This window comes from Macadamia integrifolia, chromosome 7 (assembly GCF_013358625.1).
Source record: "Macadamia integrifolia cultivar HAES 741 chromosome 7, SCU_Mint_v3, whole genome shotgun sequence".
In the NCBI taxonomy this organism is placed as follows: Eukaryota; Viridiplantae; Streptophyta; class Magnoliopsida; order Proteales; family Proteaceae; genus Macadamia; species Macadamia integrifolia.
Genome location: NC_056563.1, coordinates 25,623,776 through 25,645,060, shown reverse-complemented (window position 1 = coordinate 25,645,060; position 21,285 = coordinate 25,623,776). Strand labels below are relative to the sequence as shown.

The 21,285-nt window shown below is 39.0% G+C and overlaps 1 protein-coding gene across 1 annotated transcript; it reads left to right on the top strand.

The window, feature by feature from the left end:
• Positions 1-441: 441 nt before the first annotated feature.
• On the top strand, positions 442-16,433 carry LOC122084308 (26S proteasome regulatory subunit 4 homolog A). Its single transcript, XM_042652444.1, has 7 exons — positions 442-594; positions 1,481-1,963; positions 5,035-5,280; positions 9,456-9,625; positions 9,718-9,934; positions 10,054-10,194; positions 16,210-16,433. The coding sequence occupies exons 2-7, from the start codon at positions 1,484-1,486 to the stop codon at positions 16,291-16,293; spliced, it is 1,338 nt and encodes a 445-aa protein (XP_042508378.1). The 5' UTR covers positions 442-594; positions 1,481-1,483; the 3' UTR covers positions 16,294-16,433.
• The last annotated feature ends 4,852 nt before the right edge of the window (positions 16,434-21,285 follow it).

Here is a 21,285-nt window from a genome sequence, read left to right as displayed (position 1 = left end):
ACACACTCTTGGATCACTCTAGCTTTGATCAGGGTTTAAGATATCAGAATCGGTCTTGGGATTGAATAGGGCTGATATAAATCTGATCCCAATTTGGATCGACTTATATCGGATGAAAATACGTTTGATTGTCATTGAGAAAACCGATTTTTGACCTTATTATCCTTCGTCCATACCGATACAGTATATGGTATCGAACAAGAATCAGGATTGGAGTCGCTGGACAGGGCCAGGACCAATCCGATCTGATTCAGGCCGATACGATTGGGTCTGATTCAAACCTATTAATGCCGGTTCAGTGGCAGTGGCAGTGGCAGTGGCATTTAAGGCCGATACGATTGGGTCTGATTCAAACCTATTAATGCCGGTTCAGTAGCAGTGGCATTTAATCGACCGGTCCGATCCATCTTCCGAACACTTGAGCCGTCCTATTTCAAGAGCATACCTTTTGCTTTTTACTCACTCCACCCTTTCCTCCTGAAGTCTCTCTCTCTCTCTCTCTCTCTCTGCGTCGGTGGTGAGCGTTTTATCAATTTCTCTGAGGAGGAACGACGGTATCGCTTGGTCGTTCGTGTTCTGAAATCAATCTCAGAAGTAAGCTCTCTCTGCATCTAGAATTCCTATACTTGTTTATCTATGTTTCATCTCCTCTGATGTTTCTTGTTAGGTTTTGTGTGCTCCGATCTATTCGAACTAACGTGGATTTTATTGAAGCTTCTTCACCTGTTAAATACTTAATCTATAAATTGGTGTTTCATGGGGTCTGCTATGTTGCTTTAGGGTTTTGGACTTTTAGTTTCTTTGGGTTAGCGGTTCCTAGTTTTTTTTTTTTTTTTGAACTTGGGTTTGATGAAGATGGAAAAAGTTAAAGAGAAGTTGGTTTTGCGAGGTTTTTTCCCTTCCTAATTTTTGTTTCAGTTCAATTGGCGAGAGTTGGATCCATTTTTGTCTTCTGTCCAGAAAGATTAATTTTTGCACCAAATTGGGTTTTGTAAGTTCTTGCGTGTTTTTGTTACCGCTTTAGTATTTGGCGGCGTCCGCGGTCTAGTTGGAACTCTTGAAGCTTAAATTGGGTTTTGTGAGTTCTTGCGTGTTTTTGTTACCGCTTTAGTATTTGGCGGCGTCCGCGGTCTGGTTGGAACTCTTAAAGCTTTTCGTTCTTCAAAGAATAGGCATTGCTTCAATGTTGCATACCTAAATGTGCTGGACCTCTTGAAGCTTATGGGTATTCAAAGCATAGGCACTGCTTCAATGTTGCATACCTATGTTTAAACATCCGTAGGTTTAAACTATCACCCGAGTGATCCTTTCTTGGTTGATCTTAGTCTGTGTGTTAGTATGGGAGTACTTTCTAATTTATTCCTGTAGGCATGGAAGAGTCCTTATGTTACCGGATTTTAGTTTCCTCATTTTATACTAGCCCAGATTAACTAAGAAAGACCCACTGCCTAAATTCCTAATTGTTCTCTCTCTTTCTCAGAGAATGGGTCAAGGTAGTCCTGGTGGTTTGAACAAGCAGGGTATGCCGGGTGACCGGAAGCATGATGGTGATAAGAAGGAGAAGAAATTTGAGCCTGCAGCTCCACCCACCCGTGTAGGCCGCAAGCAGCGAAAGCAAAAGGGCCCTGAAGCTGCTGCTCGGCTTCCTGTTGTCACCCCTCTTACAAAATGTAAGCTTAGGCTCTTAAAACTAGAACGGATCAAAGACTATCTTCTCATGGAGGAGGAGTTTGTCGCCAACCAGGAGAGATTGAAGCCCCAGGAGGATAAAAACGAAGAGGACCGTTCTAAGGTTGATGATCTCCGTGGTTCCCCTATGAGTGTTGGCAACTTGGAAGAGCTCATTGATGAGAATCATGCCATTGTCTCTTCTTCGGTGGGACCAGAATACTATGTTGGCATACTCTCCTTTGTTGACAAGGACCAGCTGGAGCCGGGCTGTGCTATTCTCATGCACAACAAGGTTGGTTGCTTTTCTTTCAGCTGTTGTTTTATATCAATGTTCCTGTCATCCTTTTGTCCTTATTTTTTTTTCCTGCAATGATAATGTGCTTAGAAATTTGTCGGCTTGTTCCCCCTCCCTTCCGTTAGTTTTTTCTGAATATCTGGATTTCGTGGACGAAATCTTTGTTAGTTCACCAGGTGGAAGAAGTGAAATGTCACCTTCATGTGTCACTTTTGCTTGAGGTGTCTGTGTAACATATTCCTTTTAGATTACTGGGAGATTTTGTACTGCTGTGTAGACAGATTTGGAGTGGTTTAGTTTCCATGTTTGGACATGTTGTTTGGTATTTTGCTCATTTAAGAGGAGCGGATATTCAATTTCTAAATCCTGTTCTTTCCCCTTCTCTTAATTCTGTTTGCTTTAATTAGATAGTATTCTGCTAGTTAATTTTTATTTTGTTAATCCCTAGTTCTTCTAGTCTGATTTCTGGATTTAATTCTAATCAGAGTGTTATTTGAATCATTTCTTTACCATTGAAAACCCTGCTATTGAATTCTGATTGAGTGAGTTTTCTGTTTCCTACTTCAAGGAGAAAACCTTCATTACTTGAAATCTGGCCAGTGGATTTAAAGTCTATGTCAAAGTTTTGTTCCCCATATTAAACTGTACTATCGACATGAGTTTCTGAATTATCAAACCTGTTTGGACTGTGTTATCTGGTTTTCTCCTGGAGTTCTCTGTTTGCTGGTTTGGTTCCATTCCTGCGATTCTGGACTATTGAGCTTTCTAAACCCTAATCCTCAGGCGATTTGAAAACCCCTTACAATGGAAACCTTGAAAAATAAGGCACTTGGACAACTTGGGCATGAATTGATCATATAGAAAGAGCAGGGTATGAGGTTTTCTCATTTAAGCCTGATGGTATACTACCTCATGGAGATCTATGTGATTCTGATTGTAGTATGTCATACTATGAAGATCTAGTTTATGTTGATAAAAGCTAGTATCTTCTTTTTGTTATGCTATCTACCTGAAGAACGCTACTTGCTTTGGATTTCCATGGAGTTGATCTTCTACATAAATTGATTGTCATCAATTCAAGGGCTTTTATGTTGGACAGATTTACTTCCTGTCTTTATTCTACATCAATCCATCGGATCGTCATGAATATTTAGGGTTTTGTTGACCTTCATGGATACTACACTTGATCTGTGCATCTGATATCATCTAATCAGGTCTCTCTTCGTGACATACCGTCTTCTGTTTTTGGGTATTTTTTTTTTCCTACATTGATACTTGAAATTAAATTGGATCTGATCGTAAGATCTTTATAAGGTTTTAGGGCACTGTTGCCCTGTTGTGAGAAGCCACTCGAGCTGGATTTGATGTCCATCTGACCACAATGGTTGCTGCTATTTGAAATTTCCTTTTTCTGGCCAGAAAGATACTGCCAGATGCAATTAAAAAATTACTCTTCATCTGATCGTTGATATCAAGTGATACTTTGGTGATGACCTCAATTTCAGGCAGATCTACAATTGATCTCATTCTATTCTGTGGGCTATTGATTGCTAGCCAGTGGTGCTGTTACCTGGCATTATCAATTTCTCTTTTGTTTTTCTGCCTGCGTATTTGCCTTCTTGAATCTGATTAGTGAAGTTATCACTGTTCCTGATGGTGATGACCTCAATTTCAGGCAGATATACTTTGGTGATGACCTCAATTTCAGGCAGATCTACAATTGATCTCATTCTATTCTGTGGGCTATTGATTGCTAGCCAGTGGTGCTGTTACCTGGCATTATCAATTTCTCTTTTGTTTTTCTGCCTGCGTATTTGCCTTCTTGAATCTGATTAGTGAAGTTATCACTGTTCCTGATGGTGATGACCTCAATTTCAGGCAGATCTACAATTGATCTCATTCTATTCTGTGGGCTGTTGATTGCTAGCCAGTGGTGCTGTTACCTGGCATTATTGATTTCTCTTTTGTTTTTCTGCCTGCGTATTTGCCTTCTTGAATCTGATTAGTGAAGTTATCACTGTTCCTGATGGCTGATCGTTAATCTATCTTGGTCAATGTTAATGTCCATATCACTATTATTAAACTCAATGGAGTTTCTAATTATCAGTTATGGGCATAGGTAATTATGTTTACATTAATGCTGAAGGGAAGATGAAGTACCTCCAATCTGAACCACCTTTTTCTGATTCCAAAGAACCTCTGATGTCAAATTCTACAATCATCTACTTAAACATCTCCATAATCTTGAGTTAGCTATGGTTACTTCCTTATCCATAGGCACTTTGGCCCACATAGGTACATCAACATTTCTTACTACCGCATCCTTCACCCATATGATTGCACTCTTGCCCATATGACTGGACTTGGACTGCTGTTTGAAGATAGGAAGTGACCTCGAATCCATCACTAATGCTAAAGGCCTTCTCAACATCTGAGCAACTAGTACTGTCGATTTAACTGGGCATAAAACCTGTGGTTCTGTTTTCCTTTCAGTTCCAACCTCATGTTGCGGCTGCTGGAACAGCAGATTGACCTTCTGATTGGGCTTAAATTTTTGAGATTATTCCCTTCTACCGTATCTTCCATGGACCTGGATTTGGAGACCATCAGTGTTGCTGATCTGAAGATATTTAAGTCTCTTATTTACTATTTTTCTGTTCACCTATGTTTCAATCTGTCCACCCCTGTTGGTACTAATCCAACCATTGGATTTTCTTGGGATTTTGGGAATACCTTAGGCAGGAATCTAGCTACATTCAACCAGTTTTTGGGTCTCATCTGAGTTCCTGATCTTTGTTGGTTTAAACCTCTTAATTTCTGGTCTCCTATTGTACTTCTATTCTGTCCTGTGGGTTAGTTCTCTTTAATCTGTTTTTCTGGTTTTAGAATCGCATCAATAACTCTATATAGTTATGGTATGGTGATGCTTTACGATGATTTGTGTGTGTGCAAATTTTCTTCATTTATTGGGTTTTCACCATCCCAATATTATCTTCCACCAGAGTTATTATTATGCTGTTGTGTAAAGGAGACAGTAAGGTTACTTAAATTTTCTGTACATGCTGCAGGTTCTGTCTGTTGTGGGACTTCTGCAGGATGAAGTTGATCCAATGGTCTCTGTAATGAAAGTTGAGAAAGCTCCGTTGGAGTCGTATGCTGATATTGGGGGATTAGATGCTCAAATACAGGAAATTAAAGAAGCAGTGGAGCTTCCTCTTACTCATCCTGAATTATATGAAGACATTGGTATTAAGCCTCCCAAGGGAGTTATACTCTATGGTGAACCTGGAACGGGCAAAACATTACTTGCTAAGGTGCATAAGAAATGACTCTCTTTTTCGAGCTGTTTTGTTAATTTTCAGTATCTGTCTTGTCTTTCTTTGAGGTGTAATACATGATTTACATATTTCATACATCTTAATGAAATACTTTCTACCTGATGCCTACTAAATGAAGGAAAAACAGAATGGTCTATGAAACTGGCTGGTTTTCTTTGTGGTTTCTTGTCGATAACTTTTGGGTCTGTGTGTGTGTGTGTGTGTGTATACACCCTCATAGTACAATCCATCTCAACTATGGGCAGGTTGTGAAAATTTACAATACTCTTCAATAAATGCCAAAAGATAAAAGTTTTTGGTGATTTTGGGGTCTACAGTTCTGCTAATTTTGGGGCCTGTAATGAAATAGTATGGTTGCTCCATTGCAACCTGGTGGTAAGGCTGTGCACATCTGCCCCTTCCTAGGCCTTGCAGTGGTGGGAGCCTTATTCACAGGGTACAAGGTTTCCTGTGGAATTGTGATCTTTCTCATTCACATTTTCTGGTGGTGATTCTGTAGAATCCAATGAACTCTGCATTTTCTATTGATTTCTCTCCATTTTCTCTTGATCCCTCCCTCTTGTTCCCTAGTTCCTCCCCCCTCCAAAAGGGAAAAAAATTCTTGGAGTTCAGTCGGGGCATTCAAGCTGGTTTAATATGGTTAAGGTTTCATGGAGATTTCTGAGAATTTTTAGTTTCCAGAAAGATTTAAATGGTTTTCTAGTTCATAGTTTTGGGTTCTCTTGACTTTTCAGCGATTTTTCTGTTTCCTGTTGACATTTAATGGTTCCATAGTTGGAGGTTTTGGAGCAATGACCATTTTTTATTCCTTAATTGTAGTACCATTGTAAACAAGGCAAAGATAATCTGGTCAGGTCTACAATTAAAAAATTCACCTTTGGAGGCGACAATGAGACCAAACCGTAGTCTTAAGGTATGGCTTAAGTGACAGTTTTCATTACTCATAGGTTTTTGAATAGAATGAAGTACCAAGCAGCTGTACTGTTATGTTCATGAAACTTATTATACATGGCCTACTTCTATGGTGCGGTAGCTAATGCAATCTGGTTAACCTAAAAGTAGGTTCAGATGCAAACCACAGGTAGGGATCGCAAGGCTCATCCTTAGGACCAGAATAGGGAGATCTGTAATAACTCAAAGCCATAGTTGTCACAGCATCTAGGCAACCCAAGGTGGTGGAGAGGTTTCAAAAGTAAGGGGACAACAAGAAGGCGACCAAGGGCCTGGACGTGCCTTGACAACTATGCTCAAAGCTGACCAATCTGATGGGGTTGTAATCTAGGTTGCAGAACAGTATGGAATACGGGAATAAACCCTCAAAATTTGGTTCCAATCCAATGGCTAGATCTGTGGATGAAGCACAGATATGAAAATAGAAAGTTTTCAAAAACAGATTTAGAAAACAGTTGATTTCAGCAATATATCTCAGAAATCAGAAACTAAACAAATATAAACTGATGCTGGATTTAGAAACCATGCTGATCAGAAATAGAAAGAACAGAAATTAGTGACAGAAATGACCAGAATAGTAACTACAGAAGGATGGCTTGATACTCCAGAATCCCAGAAACAGTAAATGCAGATCTCTGCAGAAATCAGAAACTAAACAAATAGAAACTGATGCTGGATTTAGAAACCATGCTGATCAGAAATAGAAAGAACAGAAATTAGTGACAGAAATGACCAGAATAGTAACTACAGAAGGATGGCTTGATACTCCAGAATCCCAGAAACAGTAAATGCATATCTCTGCAGAATTGGTAGATGGTATCAAGGAGAATATTTCAGTACCTGTGGACGACGAAAATCGGTGGATAGGTCTGAAACAGGAACTGAGATCAGAACTCAGAATAAAAAAGATTCCAATGGAAATTTACCTAACATATTTGTGACTAAAGTAAACAAGCAGATTCAGAAAAGGAACTAATCTTACTAACTGTAAGATATAGGAAACAGGAAGATGACCTTTGTTGATTGAGAAGAAAAGAAGAACATGGAAGGATTTTTTAGGCCTCCTCACCTAACTGTGTAGAAGGAAGTCCACTAACTCCATCCTTGTCATACCACCAAGATTTTCCTACTGCATCCTACAGTAGAGAAGTTTTGAGTTCCACGAACCATGCTCCGTCTCTCACATAAGTCACAAGCTCATGGCTAATATTTTTTTCTCCAATCGTTCGTAGTGGGTATGATTCCCTACTCTTTATTTATTTATTTTGTTTTCTGTAGATCAGCAAAAGTATATATTAAAAAAATAAGAGATGTACAGGATTTACGTCTAGGCATGCCTGATGGAAATTACAAGCTGAAAATAAGGCCAACTCTCCACCTTTGGCAATGCCATGAACAGATAGCTAAACCTTCATCTTCGAATTGAGGCTCTACCGTCAGCATTGCCATCGGCAGAGATTTCAACTGAGAAACAAAATAAAAATTACTAGGGTATCATATCTATAAAATAGTACCTCAAGAATCAAAATGAAATCTAGGTCTGGCCATGAAATAACATAAAATTTTATCCTGGGAAAAACTTGGATGAGATGGCCAAGGCACAAACTCTCAATGCAGCACTTCTCTTAGCGTCATATCAGCCACAGAGTTGCGTTCCCCAAAAACATGGGAGATTTTCCAAACGATTGGTGATAAAAGTTTTTGTAGAAAACACATTGTTGTTTGAATTTCCAAGGAATAGATTGATTACGAACACAAGTAACCACCGCAGAATATGAGCTTTTTAAAGGAGTTTTGGTGCTTTTGAGCAATGCATACGGGATTGGTATTGCAAACCTGATTTCTTCTGTTCTGTTCTGTTCTGTTCTCTTTTTTTCTCTTCCTCCCACCAAGCAGATCAAACTCCCTCATTCTTAATTCTTCGTCCTCGAAACTTGTGGTCTTGTACCCATTCTAGGGGGCAACAGGCTGTGAAGTTTGGTGCCAGAAACTTGTGTGAGCTGTGAGATCGAAGTTGGTTTCAGACCTGGTTTGGTTTCTCACTGCCAGACACTTTTGATTTTAATCCTATTACCTTTCTACTTAATAATTTGAAGTGTCTGATTTTCATCCTATTACCTTTCTACTTAATAATTTGAACTGCTATTTATTGTATTTGGGAGACCTTATGTGTGAGTCAGAACCCTGAAGTTTTAAGTTCAAAGAACTGTCTCACCCTGCTCAAATCTATGTTTTATGCTGGTTTCCTATTCTCGATTCTAAGTAGGGATGACAAGTCCTGTTAGTTACAATAAGGACAGTTCCTTCTAAAATTGCTCAAAAGCCCTTTGTTTCTGAGTTTAATTCTATTTTGATCCCATATCTTATTCGGAATTCCAGATTAGTCCTTCTTTTCAGGATTATTTACTTTTGTACCCAGATTCTGTTTTCCTTTTATTTGAGGGTCCTGAACTTCAGAACAATTACAGAATTGCCATTGCTTTATAATTGGATTTTTATTTATTGGGTGGACCCATAGCGACCCAGAATTAAGGTTTTGGAGCTTGGGGTTGCATTAATATAGACTTGAACTCCAGGATATTTATGTATTTGTTTTTATTTACTTCTTTTAATTTTTTATGGATTGGATGTTTTGATTTTCCCCTATCAAAACAGGAATTGTCTGTAAGTCTTTCTGTTTTTCTTACATGCCATTAGAAGGATTGAGGAGACTTGCATGTTCCAATGAGATGACCTGATACCTTGCTAGATTTGACCTCTACATTACCTAGCCAAATCAAGTTCTTTGGGTTTCTGTCTTGGAACCATTTGGACTCCTATGTCACATAGTTGTAGATGCATACAGAGATGGTATTGAGTGTAATAAAACTCAAAAGGGGCAAGAAGGAAAGATTAGAGCTCATCAGTTCCTAAGACTATGCATCTATCGTACCTAGAGAGTACGTGTGCTCTATATTTCGTTTGACAGTACATCTACCTATGTCTAAGAATCCTTCCTTTTCAGTTTATTTTAACTTTAGCATCTTGTCTATATCTCCTCCCCCTCCCCCCCCAAGTAGTGTTTGCTTGTTGATTGTGCAGAAGACTAGATGCCTCATGTGATTTATTGCCTTTTTGGTAAATAATAGTTGAAAGGGTTTACTTGTGTACTTGTGTTACGGTTATCTGAGGGAGTGAATCTGTTTTCTGTTTCATTTCAGGCCGTCGCAAACTCAACATCAGCAACTTTCTTGCGTGTTGTTGGGAGTGAATTAATTCAGAAATACTTGGGAGATGGTCCAAAATTAGTCAGGGAACTCTTCAGAGTCGCCGATGATCTTTCACCTTCAATTGTCTTCATTGATGAAATTGACGCAGTTGGGACAAAAAGGTAAACCTAATTACATCAATGATTACTGACTACTCATATTTCTCTTTGGTGGACTCCTCTGGACTGCTGTTGATCTACATGTATATCTGCAGGTATGATGCCCATTCAGGTGGTGAACGTGAGATTCAGAGAACCATGTTGGAATTGCTGAACCAGTTAGATGGTTTTGATTCGAGAGGAGATGTCAAAGTGATTCTTGCGACGAACAAAATTGAAAGTCTTGATCCTGCTCTGCTTCGCCCTGGACGTATAGATAGGAAGATTGAATTTCCGCTTCCAGATATCAAAACAAGGAGGCGCATCTTCCAGGTAGATGCCAGAGTTATGCAGCAGAAATGCATCACTGATTTCCTTAGACTTGTTATTCATTTATTGCTAGTAGAGTCTGGAGGACCTTTTTTGTTCCTCACTTGCCTTTGGGATTGCAGATACACACTTCAAGGATGACTTTGGCAGATGATGTCAACTTAGAAGAGTTTGTGATGACAAAAGACGAGTTTTCTGGAGCTGATATAAAGGCAATCTGTACTGAGGCTGGCTTGCTTGCTTTAAGAGAGCGACGTATGAAGGTGATGCAAAGACTTTTATTTTCTCTACCATTTATACTTTATTTCTACTGTGAATATTATGTGATCTTAATTCTTCTCTATTGGAACTTCAGTTTCTGCAATGGATTATGATGTTGGCAGCTTGCAGTATAAATAATGAGTTATATGATGTTCTGTTTTTGCATGTTTCTCTTGGTTTATGACGAAAGGAGTTCTCAAAAGTTCAATTGGTGGGACTAATTTCTTGGAAATGACTTGATGCAGGATTAAGCCTAAGAAAATGGGCTTGACAAATGCTGTTTTACAGTCTACAAATAGCATCATTGGCCCCCTGGTTGGCCCTATGAGTAGGCATTCAAATGAGCCAGTGGATGAATTTTTAGCTTATCAGTTTGCTGGCCATACCTATGTGAGCTCTATAAATTCACATGGGAGAGCTGCATGTGCTACCCGCAGGGCCATCTTGTGATGTATGGTCTATGGGTTACTCTTGGTATGGTAGCCGAGGGAGTCCTTTCTGCTCAGGTGTGTGGGCAAGGAGGCAAGTATGCGTTGCACGGGCCATAACTTTGATGCTGATAAGTCACTTTTTTTTAAAGGATTTATTGGAAATAAGCCTTGGGTTGTGTGATGTATGTATTAGACCTTTGATCCCATGGGCTTTATTTGTAATAGACCACTTTAATGGACCTAAAATATGGGTAGAAAGTAGGAAAAAGAAATTTAATTCATTAATTTAGTTAAAGTCTTGTTTTGAGTCTGTTTTCCTTATTATTTCAGTTTCCTAGTCAGTTTAGGTTTCCTAATTAGTTAAGGATTGGGTTAGGCTTTTCCTTTTTAGTGTTTGAGTATTTTTTAAGTCTTTTATATAAGTTTGTAAGGGGCTAAAACGTTGTACATGAATTTATGAATGAAATTGCAGTTTTGTGCTCCCAAAATTTTGAGAGAATTTTTAATAATTGAGATAGGGTGGGTGGGTGAGAGGCCCAGGCTGAGATAGCCATCCCACCCAAATCTATCCCATCTCAATCCTTCTTATTTCTTTTATTTTTATTTTTTCATCTTCTTCATCCAACAAGAAGTAAGTATTGTTCTTCAAGTTTTTCTTGAATTTCTTCTAGTTTTCCAGAGATGAATTAATTCAGCCATTTGATCGAACTCAAATTTTGATCAGGTGTTCAAGGACCATAATTTGGAGATCGATCCAAATTTGGGCCATTTCTGATGGCTTGATCTTTAGATATTTGCAAAATACCAATTCTGCCCCTTTCCCTCTCATGATCTAGAAAAAGTTACTGCTTTGTGTTCAAATATTATTGTTTTGCTTTCGTTTGTTGGTTCAAGTTAACTCTTGAAATCAGAGATTGTTTCTGCTTTATTCCCCAATTTCTTAACCCTACTTTTGGATGACAATTACTGTTTTGTCCCTCACGGTGATTGTTTTGTTTTTCTTCCATAGTTGCTATCTTATTTCATTCCTAGTCTTCATATTTGCATCTGAACTATCCTTTAAGCATAGATCCTTGTCAACTAGCTACTATTTTGATTCTTTCAAATGTAGTACTATATTAAGTTTGGCTTGGTTGATGCAAAATGTTTGTGTGCTGGGTAGTTGTAGTGATGCGGTTCATTGGGATTCTGCAAATAATAGGCATGCTTCCATTATAATGAGCATGCCTTTGTTTTTGGTTTCTTCTTCCTATGTGTATTTGCTAGGTTATGTATTATCTTTTGGCAAAGTATCGAAGAGACGAAGACTAACATCCTCCTTTTTAGGGTGTAAAATAATTAATGCAGGTTTATTCCTATGAGAGTTTGCTTAGGATACATGCAAAATAATGTTTTGATGAATTATACATCATAAATGAATAGTAATTATGTTTGACCATAGGATGTTAGGTGGTTTTACCCAACCTCCATAGCATAGCTGATCAGTTAAGGTGCAAACTTTGGATAAAAGCATACCCTTGATAGCCTCATTTCATATCGATTTTAAACTCAATCAGAGTTAATCATGTGATAGTATAAAGCTTTGAAGATTCATTACATTTTGAAAACCAAATGGATGGCTAGAAACACAAAGGAATGGTGCTATTAACCTGTGCTAATGGAATTGGAGTTCCAGATGCATAGTTATATAGGTGACCAAGGTGATGGAGGATGGTAAAAAATCAAGGTGACAATAACAAGGCATTGCCTTGTCTCCTAGGTGACCAAGGCGCGAGTCCAGCTGAACCGCCTTGTCTCCTAGGCATTGACTTGATAACTATGTCTAGATGTGATCTCCCTTTGATGAGGTTTTCTTGGCTGAGCGGAAACAAGACACTAGAAACCTACTACAACAACAAAAAATCAGCCTTATCTCAACTTAAGGGGGTTGGCTACATGGATCCGTACAAAAACAAAATAGATCCAAAAAGAAAAGAGGGGGGTCGGGAGGGAAGAGATGGGAAAAGAAAGATGAGAGTACGAAGATGAGAAATGAGTGGAAGAGGCACAACCCAACAAGTTAGGAAGATCTCAACTAAATGGGGTTAGCTACATGGATCCTTGCCCTTTAGTAGGCTCTATTTGAGGTCATATTTGGGGTAAGACCGAGACTATGCATGTCATTCCTCACCACTTTGCCTATGGTCATTTTAGGATTGCTCTATGGAATTTTCCCTTGGGCTTTAAAGGGATTCGCCGGTCACACAACACTCCAGACACATCTCTCCACTTCATCCATCCCACTTTAATTCTTAGCAAAACATCATTCTCTATGTGGTACCCTCTTTATTTATAGTCGACCCCAGATATCTAAAATAGTCACTTTGTGGAATTTCTCTCCCCTCAATTTTCACTTTTTCATCCACTAAAACGATATCATTTGCGAAGAGCATACTAGGGGACCTTGTCTAGAATGCTCTAAGTTAACTCATTTATGATGAGTGCAAATAGATATGGGCTTAAGACTGATCCTTGATGTAATACTAGAAACCTATTATAAACCAAAATTGCAGTGAACCAGAAAACTATAAATATGGAAAAAACTAAACGTTATTGTAACTTGCAAACCACTAATCTAATGGGGCTGAAATTGACATATGTTAGAGGTCCTAATGGGATTGGGGTGAGTGTGGTTAAAATATCCAAGTAAGATGATGGTTAGGTTAGGAGATACAAACATGGACGTAAAATAGGAACCAAGGAAAACCAGAAAATAGCAAGTAAGGAGAACTTGAATTACTTTCAACTCATCATTGCAATGATGCTCAAGTTTGGGTCTCCCTTTCCCTTCTACTCCACTCGACAGTGACTGAAGTTCAGACATGTATGCTGTGAAAACAGTCCTATTACAGACCTGGAACGGTATGTAAAATTAATAGAAAATAACAGAGTTTATGAGGCCTACAACAAAACATTATTAAGGCACAAAATAAGTTCAGAGTTCACCCAACAACAGTCCTTGATAGACAGAGAAAGTTGCTGGAAAACCTGCAGAACAGTAATGAAAGAAAGAAAAGAAAAAGAAGAAGAGGGGAAATGACCAAAGGCTTCACAACCTAGGGCCTGCGGAAAAGGCTTTGCCACCAGTCCCATCCCAAGGATTCACCACCTTGGGTTGCCACTTGCTTCACCACAAGGGCTGTGACATGCTCACAAAGAGCTAGTTTTCCAAAACATCTAATCTGTGGGCTAGTGTGCCTTTTGCCTTTTATTTATAATAATCAATGGACTGATTACAATAATAGAAACCACTCATGCATGGGGAACTACTAGGCTGTCAAGCAAAACTAAAAAGGAATCGTTCTAGAAAGGATCCTTAGCTATTACGAGGAAAATAGGAAGCAACTAAAATAGAAACTTCGACTTAACATATTCGCCAAGTAGCCTAGTACATGAAATTAGAAAATAAATATTTTAGCAACTAGTAACTTCCTTCTAAGAAACTATTATAAAATAGAAACTAAATTAAAGACAATTTCTGAGAGAATAATTCAGCAGCATCCAATCTTCTACTGGGACCCACACAAGATCTGATCTCCCCCATCAAGCTCACACATGTAAGATAATATAGCTGGTTGACAACCAGCCCAACTGTTGAGATAAAGCCAGAACCAAGGAACCGTGGGCTAGTTCGAGTAGGCTTCTTCCTCATACAGTAGCCCTGTACTACATTACCCTCCACCTAGTTCTGTTAATCTTTGAGATCAGATGTGATCTTTCCTCTCTCTTCTTCTCTGTTCTTCCAATTCTCCTCTCCATTTCCATTTCTAGTTTTGATTCTATTCTTAAGTATAAAAAACTTATCATTTTTTTTCTCTGGTTTCTTGAATTCCTACCTGAGTAGAAGCCAGGAAAGGCGGTTTTTTTTTTTTTTGGGGGGGGGGGTGTGTGTAGGAGGAAGATAAAAAAATAAAAAAAGGGGGAGTGGGTGGGAAGAACCAACTACAAGAGGAGGAAGATGAAGTCGCTGGAGAGATCTTAATTGGAGGAAGAAGCTGCCAGAGTTGTTCGCTTCATGCCTTCAGTCTTCAACTTCAGCTTAAATCATGATTTCAGTCACTGTTAGGGCTCTCGGTTCTCAGTTCTTACTTGAGTTCTGAGTGTGAACCGATTTTGTTTCTTTTTTTTTTCTCCCTCAAAAAGGGAAAAGAGAAAAATAAGGGGTGGGAAGAACCAAGATGAAGGATAAAAAAAGGAAAAAGAAAAAAGGGGGAGTGGGTGGGAAGAACCGAGTAGAAAGAGGAGGAGAGGAGGAAAAATAGGACGGGGCAAGAAGAAGAAGAACAACAAGAAGAAGAAGCAGGAAAAACAACTTATGGTTGATCAGGAGAAGATGAAGTTGCCTTCAGCCTTCAATTTCAGCTTAAATCACACCTTCAGTCACAGTTAGGGTTCTGTCGGTTCTCGGTTCTCACTTGATTTCTGAGTGAGAATCTAATTCACTACTATTTTGTTTCTTTTATCTTTTTCCCCCCCCCCCTCTTCATCAATACCTTGATGATCCAGTGCTTCTCAAATGTTGTATAATTTTTACACCAGCCAGTAGAATTGTTAGTAGCAACATTATTTATCATAAAAAAAAAACACAATAATAAACATGTGGTGCCCGACTTGTTACTCTAGGCGTCCTAAGCACCCAAGGCCTTGCCTATTAGAACAAGGCGGTTGCCAGTATAAGTTGGGAAGGACCCTGGTGCCAGAAAAGCACGTGGACTACTTGACAACTTGAGAACTATGATACCGATATCTTCCCCCCACCCCCCCCCTTCTTTTGGTTTCGACTTGCATCTTCCTCTCTTCCTCCTCTTCCTTCCTTTGCTGCAGCTACCAGGGGGTGGCGGCAGCTGCTGCTGGCTAGTGGCGGTGGTTGCTCTCGGTATGAGTCTGTTCCGCTTTTTGCAAGAACAGGTTATCATGGGATTTTGTCTAGATGTCGTGGGTTGATACCAGCAGAGGCATTTTTTCCCCCAAAAATGTGTTTCGTATCACTTCATATCATCTTGCATACCCTTGTAGGCTTATATGCAACATGTATCGGGCCAATATGCCCATTACATTCATTCATCGTTTTTAGCATCCTATCGTATCTTTTAGATACTAACTAATACGTATTGTATCTTTAAGGTACTGATACAATACCTAAAAAAATGTATCAATTGTATCTGATCGATATGTGAACTGATATGGTCAATATGTGGTTCATACCTATATGGTTGATTGGCACATTCTTTTCAATTTTGTTTTTGGGCAAAAATCAAATTGTTTCCTTGCTTCGACTGGTAAAAGAGTCTAGTAGTGATTTCATCATCATTTGGGGATTAAATTGCCCATAATCGATGATCCAGTTTGCGTAGGAATAGTTATGTATCAAAACTTTGGATTTTGCGCTCAAATATTGATTTTAGTGTTTTGTTGCAATGGATCACTAGATTAGTGAAAAACAGCCTGAATGATTGCATCAAACTAAGGTTTTCTTTGACATATTTGCTGGTATCATTTACTGAAATGTGACCATTCTGAATTTTCTTTCATAATTTGGTGCTTCAGGTGACGCATCCAGATTTCAAGAAGGCTAAAGACAAGGTGATGTTCAAGAAAAAAGAAGGGGTCCCGGAAGGACTCTATATGTAAGCCCACCAGATGTTGACTTCGGTGTGGTTTACCTGTTCCGCTTTGTTTTTTTATCCTTTTATTCAAAATTTTACTCTGGGATTTTTCAGTTTGTTACCGAATGTCTCTCTCTCAATTTAGAATAATGGTCTTTTCTCAAATAACTCTCATGATGCTCTTTTAGTTTGGACTGCCTCCTAGAGAAACATGCCATGCTCAACTTTGCTTGCAAATGCGATTGATGAGTTTACTGAACCACACTCCTAAAGCAGCTTCTCAGCGTCTTTGGTATTTGCTTGTCCGTATTTTCATTTTAAATCACTGTATCTAAGGAGAATTATCATGTAAGAAGCCCATTGCTACCTCCAAAAAGCAACTGCATACAGTCATGTCGATGATATGCATGTTCAAAGCTTTCCCTGGTGGAACCAGAAAAAGTTCCGGACCGCTTGGATCCCACATAATTGAATAGAAAGTTGGATCTACAGTAGATCTCACCTGAATTGTTGTGTGGGTGACTATAAAGAGGAAGTTACATAATCAGTATGGACTATGGAGGGGATGAATCCAGTTGGCAGCTATAAGAAATGGGTCCATACTCTCTTGGAAGGATAGTTGTTAATGTGCTATATGAATTTGATGTTTCCACTTGCAGTGACAGTATTTGTGGGACACTCTTGGCTTGTTTGAGTCAGATGAGTGCTAGTAAGTACTGTTCTACTCGGATGGATACTTGCAAGTATTGTCTTTTCTTGTCACCACAATGCATTTTAGAAATAACATGGTGGGGAACCTTTCCTCTGCGAATAGGCTCTGAAGAGGCATTTCTTTGTTCTGCTTCGATCAAATGCTCCCTAATGGGCAAAAAATTCTTATTGCTGGAGAATTGCTGAGTTGTTGAGGCTCTGGTGATATCTCAATGGTTGTAGAGGACCCCACCAAGTTTTGAGAAATCTAGTAGCACTAAGAAAACCTTGTTGCTTAAGCGGTTCTGGCCCAATTTATTCCAGAACTTCAACACTTTCTTTAAAATTCAATTCTTCATCTGAGACAGTGAAAAACATTTTTGCCCCACAACACCACCCCCCCAAAAAAAAAAAAACCCTTACATTGATATTATAAATTGATGGCCCTTACAATGATATTTATAAATAAAATTAAAATTCCAACCCTTGCATACAAGATACTAGGTTTTTCCAACAAGAATTTAAAGTTAGAATTATTAAAAAAATGGATTTGCTCAATGAGTTATAGATGATGTTCTCTCTCTCAATCTTACCTTCTAGCAGGCGTAGATGGTGAAGAGAATCATTTCTCAAGCTTCTCATAGAACATTGACGTGGATAAATCACATTCTAGGCTTGGAATGGTCTCTCCTCCTTTCTTCTTTAGGCTCTTTGATCCTCTTATTCACCTCCTCTTATATTTTTCTTTTCTCAAATCAAAACCCTAGATAGAGCTTGATGCACTTGAAGAATCCTTCCAATAGAGCACAATCGATGTCTGCTTGAAGGCATTCCAGGGTTTCTTCTCCTGGAGGCTTTCCTATCTATCCTTGAGGCAGCTCTCTCTCATTTTCTTGTGATGGAAGTCCTTGGAAAGAAATCCCCCTTTTTTTTTTAATTTAAATATTCCACAAATTTTCTGTAAGAAATGTTTCCAAGAAACAGGTTTATCAAACACCTAAAAATCCTTTTATGGGAAAATCGTTTCTGTTGTTTTTGGACAGAGAAACGGTAGAAACGTTGTCAGACGATGCTTAAGTCACTTGTATGGTCCAATCCATTGGTTCACCCAGATTCCAGTATGACAGAATGACCTTTGATCAGTCCAGACTCCAGATAGTATAAATTTTTCTGTAGAGATCTAATTGGAGCTATTATTTTTGCATCTGATATTAGACTCGATTTCTGAAAACTGACAGAAATAATCTTTCTATAATTCCCTCCTAGGATGCTCAAAGCTTGATCCTAAGTTGATTGAACCAAATCTATCACGTAAAAATCAATCGTCACACAAGAGCTTCATCTTGGTTGACTGTCCTACACCTGAATGTGAAAACATCCCATATATGTTAATCAGGATCTATTTGGATGGACGATGGCCATGGTCGACTGTCTCATTGTCCATGGTAGCCTAATTTGGACAGATTTACATGGCTTCCACGGAAATGATCATAACTTCTTCATTTGAACTCCAATTGACCTAATTTCAGTGGCATTGGAAAGAGTACTTGAAGAGATACATTTTACATAGGACATAATCCATCCTGGACTATATGCACGTATCCCAAAAATGAGCTTGAAACTGTATGATGTGCAAACACTGCTTCAATCAACATAGTATCATGCTGATGTACAAACCCATAACTTTCCATACTGATATCGGATTTACCTAATTCAAATTTCATTGGAAAGATAACTCATGAATCCTCACTTATCATGCTTTAAATTTCTCCAAATTCTAACCGAAAGGTAGCTCCAAAAGTCCATGAAGTCACTACAATAGTAGAAACTAGCAGATTTCCAAACATACAAGCAAACTTCACATTTTGAAGATACTTCCTCATGTACATTAGTCCACATCATCAAGTTGGTTCCACATGATCACCGCACTTTAGCTTCTATGTCACATGGCACCAAAACATGCTAGTAGTACTAGGCATCTCTTTGGGACATTTGACTAAACATATGGCGTATCTTGAGTCATCATTAGAAACGACCATTACTCACTCACCAAGAATTAGATTGATGCGATTCTAGTTGTATTGGAAAGATGACTCAATGATCTAAAACTCTCTAGTTCATGCCACCTTCCAACTTTTCTGCTTGGTCTGCCCCAAATGGCTTTTGGGAAGGCCATGGTTGCATCAGGAAAAAGTACTGTCATCTAGTTTACACTAGAATATGAAGTTCATACACGAAGAGAAAGTGATAACCATTTCAGAAGATCCCGAGTTGGTCAAGACCTTAGCTAATATTGAAAAAGGGGAAGATCAAGAGATGGAAGTGTGGCTCAACAGTTTTGAGATAGAGTATACATGTGCTTTCCTTGCCAAAGAACAGTTAAAGAAAACATCACAATAGTATGAGGCTATCTGGAATCCTCCAGTTAATCGCATGATAAAGATTATGCAATATTTCCCAGGGATGGGACTTGGTAAATATCACCAAGGTGTGTCCAAGCTTCCAAAAGTAATCGAGAGCAAGGGCAAAGGAGGATTGGGGTATGTTGCCCAATGACGAGGCAAGGAAAAAGGCCATAAATAGGAGAAGGCCACAAGATACTGAGAATGACTTGAGATACTCACGTCTTATTACTCCATCCTTAATGAATATTTTGTGAGGGAAGAGGAGGATTTCCCATTTTACGGAAATGCTGAGCCGAGGTTTGATGAAACCGCCGCTAAGATGCAACCAGGGTTCAAGGTCTTCTTTTGGGATGAGTTCGATTGGGTTACTCATGAATTGGAGCAACTTCAGCTCAAGGAAGATGACAAAGAAAGTCACATCACCAGAAAATTTGAAGTAACAATGACTGAAGATGAGGGGTTCTCCTGTAGCCCTACCACCTTGATTTGGTTTAAGGAGATGGCAAATCCTTGGATTCTTCTAAAGAGAGAGTAGGGAAATAAGGTGAAGCTTGTCTGGAGCTTGCATTTGCCCGAGGATTTGAAGAATCATGTTTGCTCTCTCCTACAAGAAATGCGTGCAAAGGAACTGCATGAACTCAAGCCTAGGCCTTTCTGCAGAAAGAGTACTTATACTTGAGAAAGGAGGGCAAGGAGAATGATGGTTTGCATACATTGCGGTAGAACCAATGGCAAACAAAAATGCGATCAAGGAATAGGGATAGCTTCAAATGGCAGACTGGAGAAACTTGGATTCATTGTGAATGGATTAAGCAGCCTTAGGAAGATGCACCCCTTAGAAATTGGTTTTTGGGAGCATGAGATTGGCTTGTTTACCTTTGTGAGCAAGCATCCTCAAGTAAAAGGAAGTGATTGTGGCACTATATGAGATGTAGCAGTGGTGAGATATAGCAGTGGTCGTCGTCGTCGAAGGAGAAGAGGGTCCATTACTGCACTTGCTAATTCACCAAGCTAGTTGGCCACTCCTGAATTGGATAAACATAGGAGACAACTTCAAATTTCCTCATGATTTAAAGTTAACCAGTCCAAATACCATAGATGAAATCACTAAGTTTGTAGTCGAGTCCATTGTTGAGTCATCTGTTGTTGGTTGTGTTCCTATATTTCATTTTAATGAAAACTCAGAGTTCATGTATGTTGAGTCTGTTGCTCCTTTGAACATTAATGAAATCTCTGATTGTGAGTATGATTTACCTCCTCTTTCTGATGATGATCTTAATAAATATCATGCCTTAATTAAACAATGTAAACCAAGAAACACCCAACCCATTGGTGAGGATACCCGGGTCATTAATTTAGAAATAAACCAATGCTATTGAGAGGTAAGAATTGGTGCTACCCTAGGTAATGAAGAAGTGGCACAATTGATTGGTATTTTCAAGGAATTCATGGAAGTATTTGCCTAGTTCTACGAAGATTTGCCTATAAGCAATCCAAATATTATGCAATATCGCTTGCCGATCTACCCCGATGAAAGGCCCATCAAGGAAAAATCAACAAGGATGCACCCTAAATGGAGCGAGAAAATCAGGGAAGAAATGGTAAAGCAATGGAAAGCAGGTTTCTTATAGTAGAGTGCCCCTAGTGGCTAGAAAACATTGTTTATAGTTCCCAAGAAAGATGGGAGGGTGCGAATGTGCATCGACTTTCGGGATCTCAAAAAGATTGTCCAAAAGATGACTTTCCATTGCTTCACATCGATGTACTTGTCGACAACATGGCCAGGCATGCCTTGCTATCATTTATGAACATATTCTTAGGGTATAACTAAGTAACCATGCAAGCAGAGGATAAGGAGAAGATAACTTTCACCACCCCATGGGGAACATATTGTTATAAGATGATGCTATTAGGACTGAGAA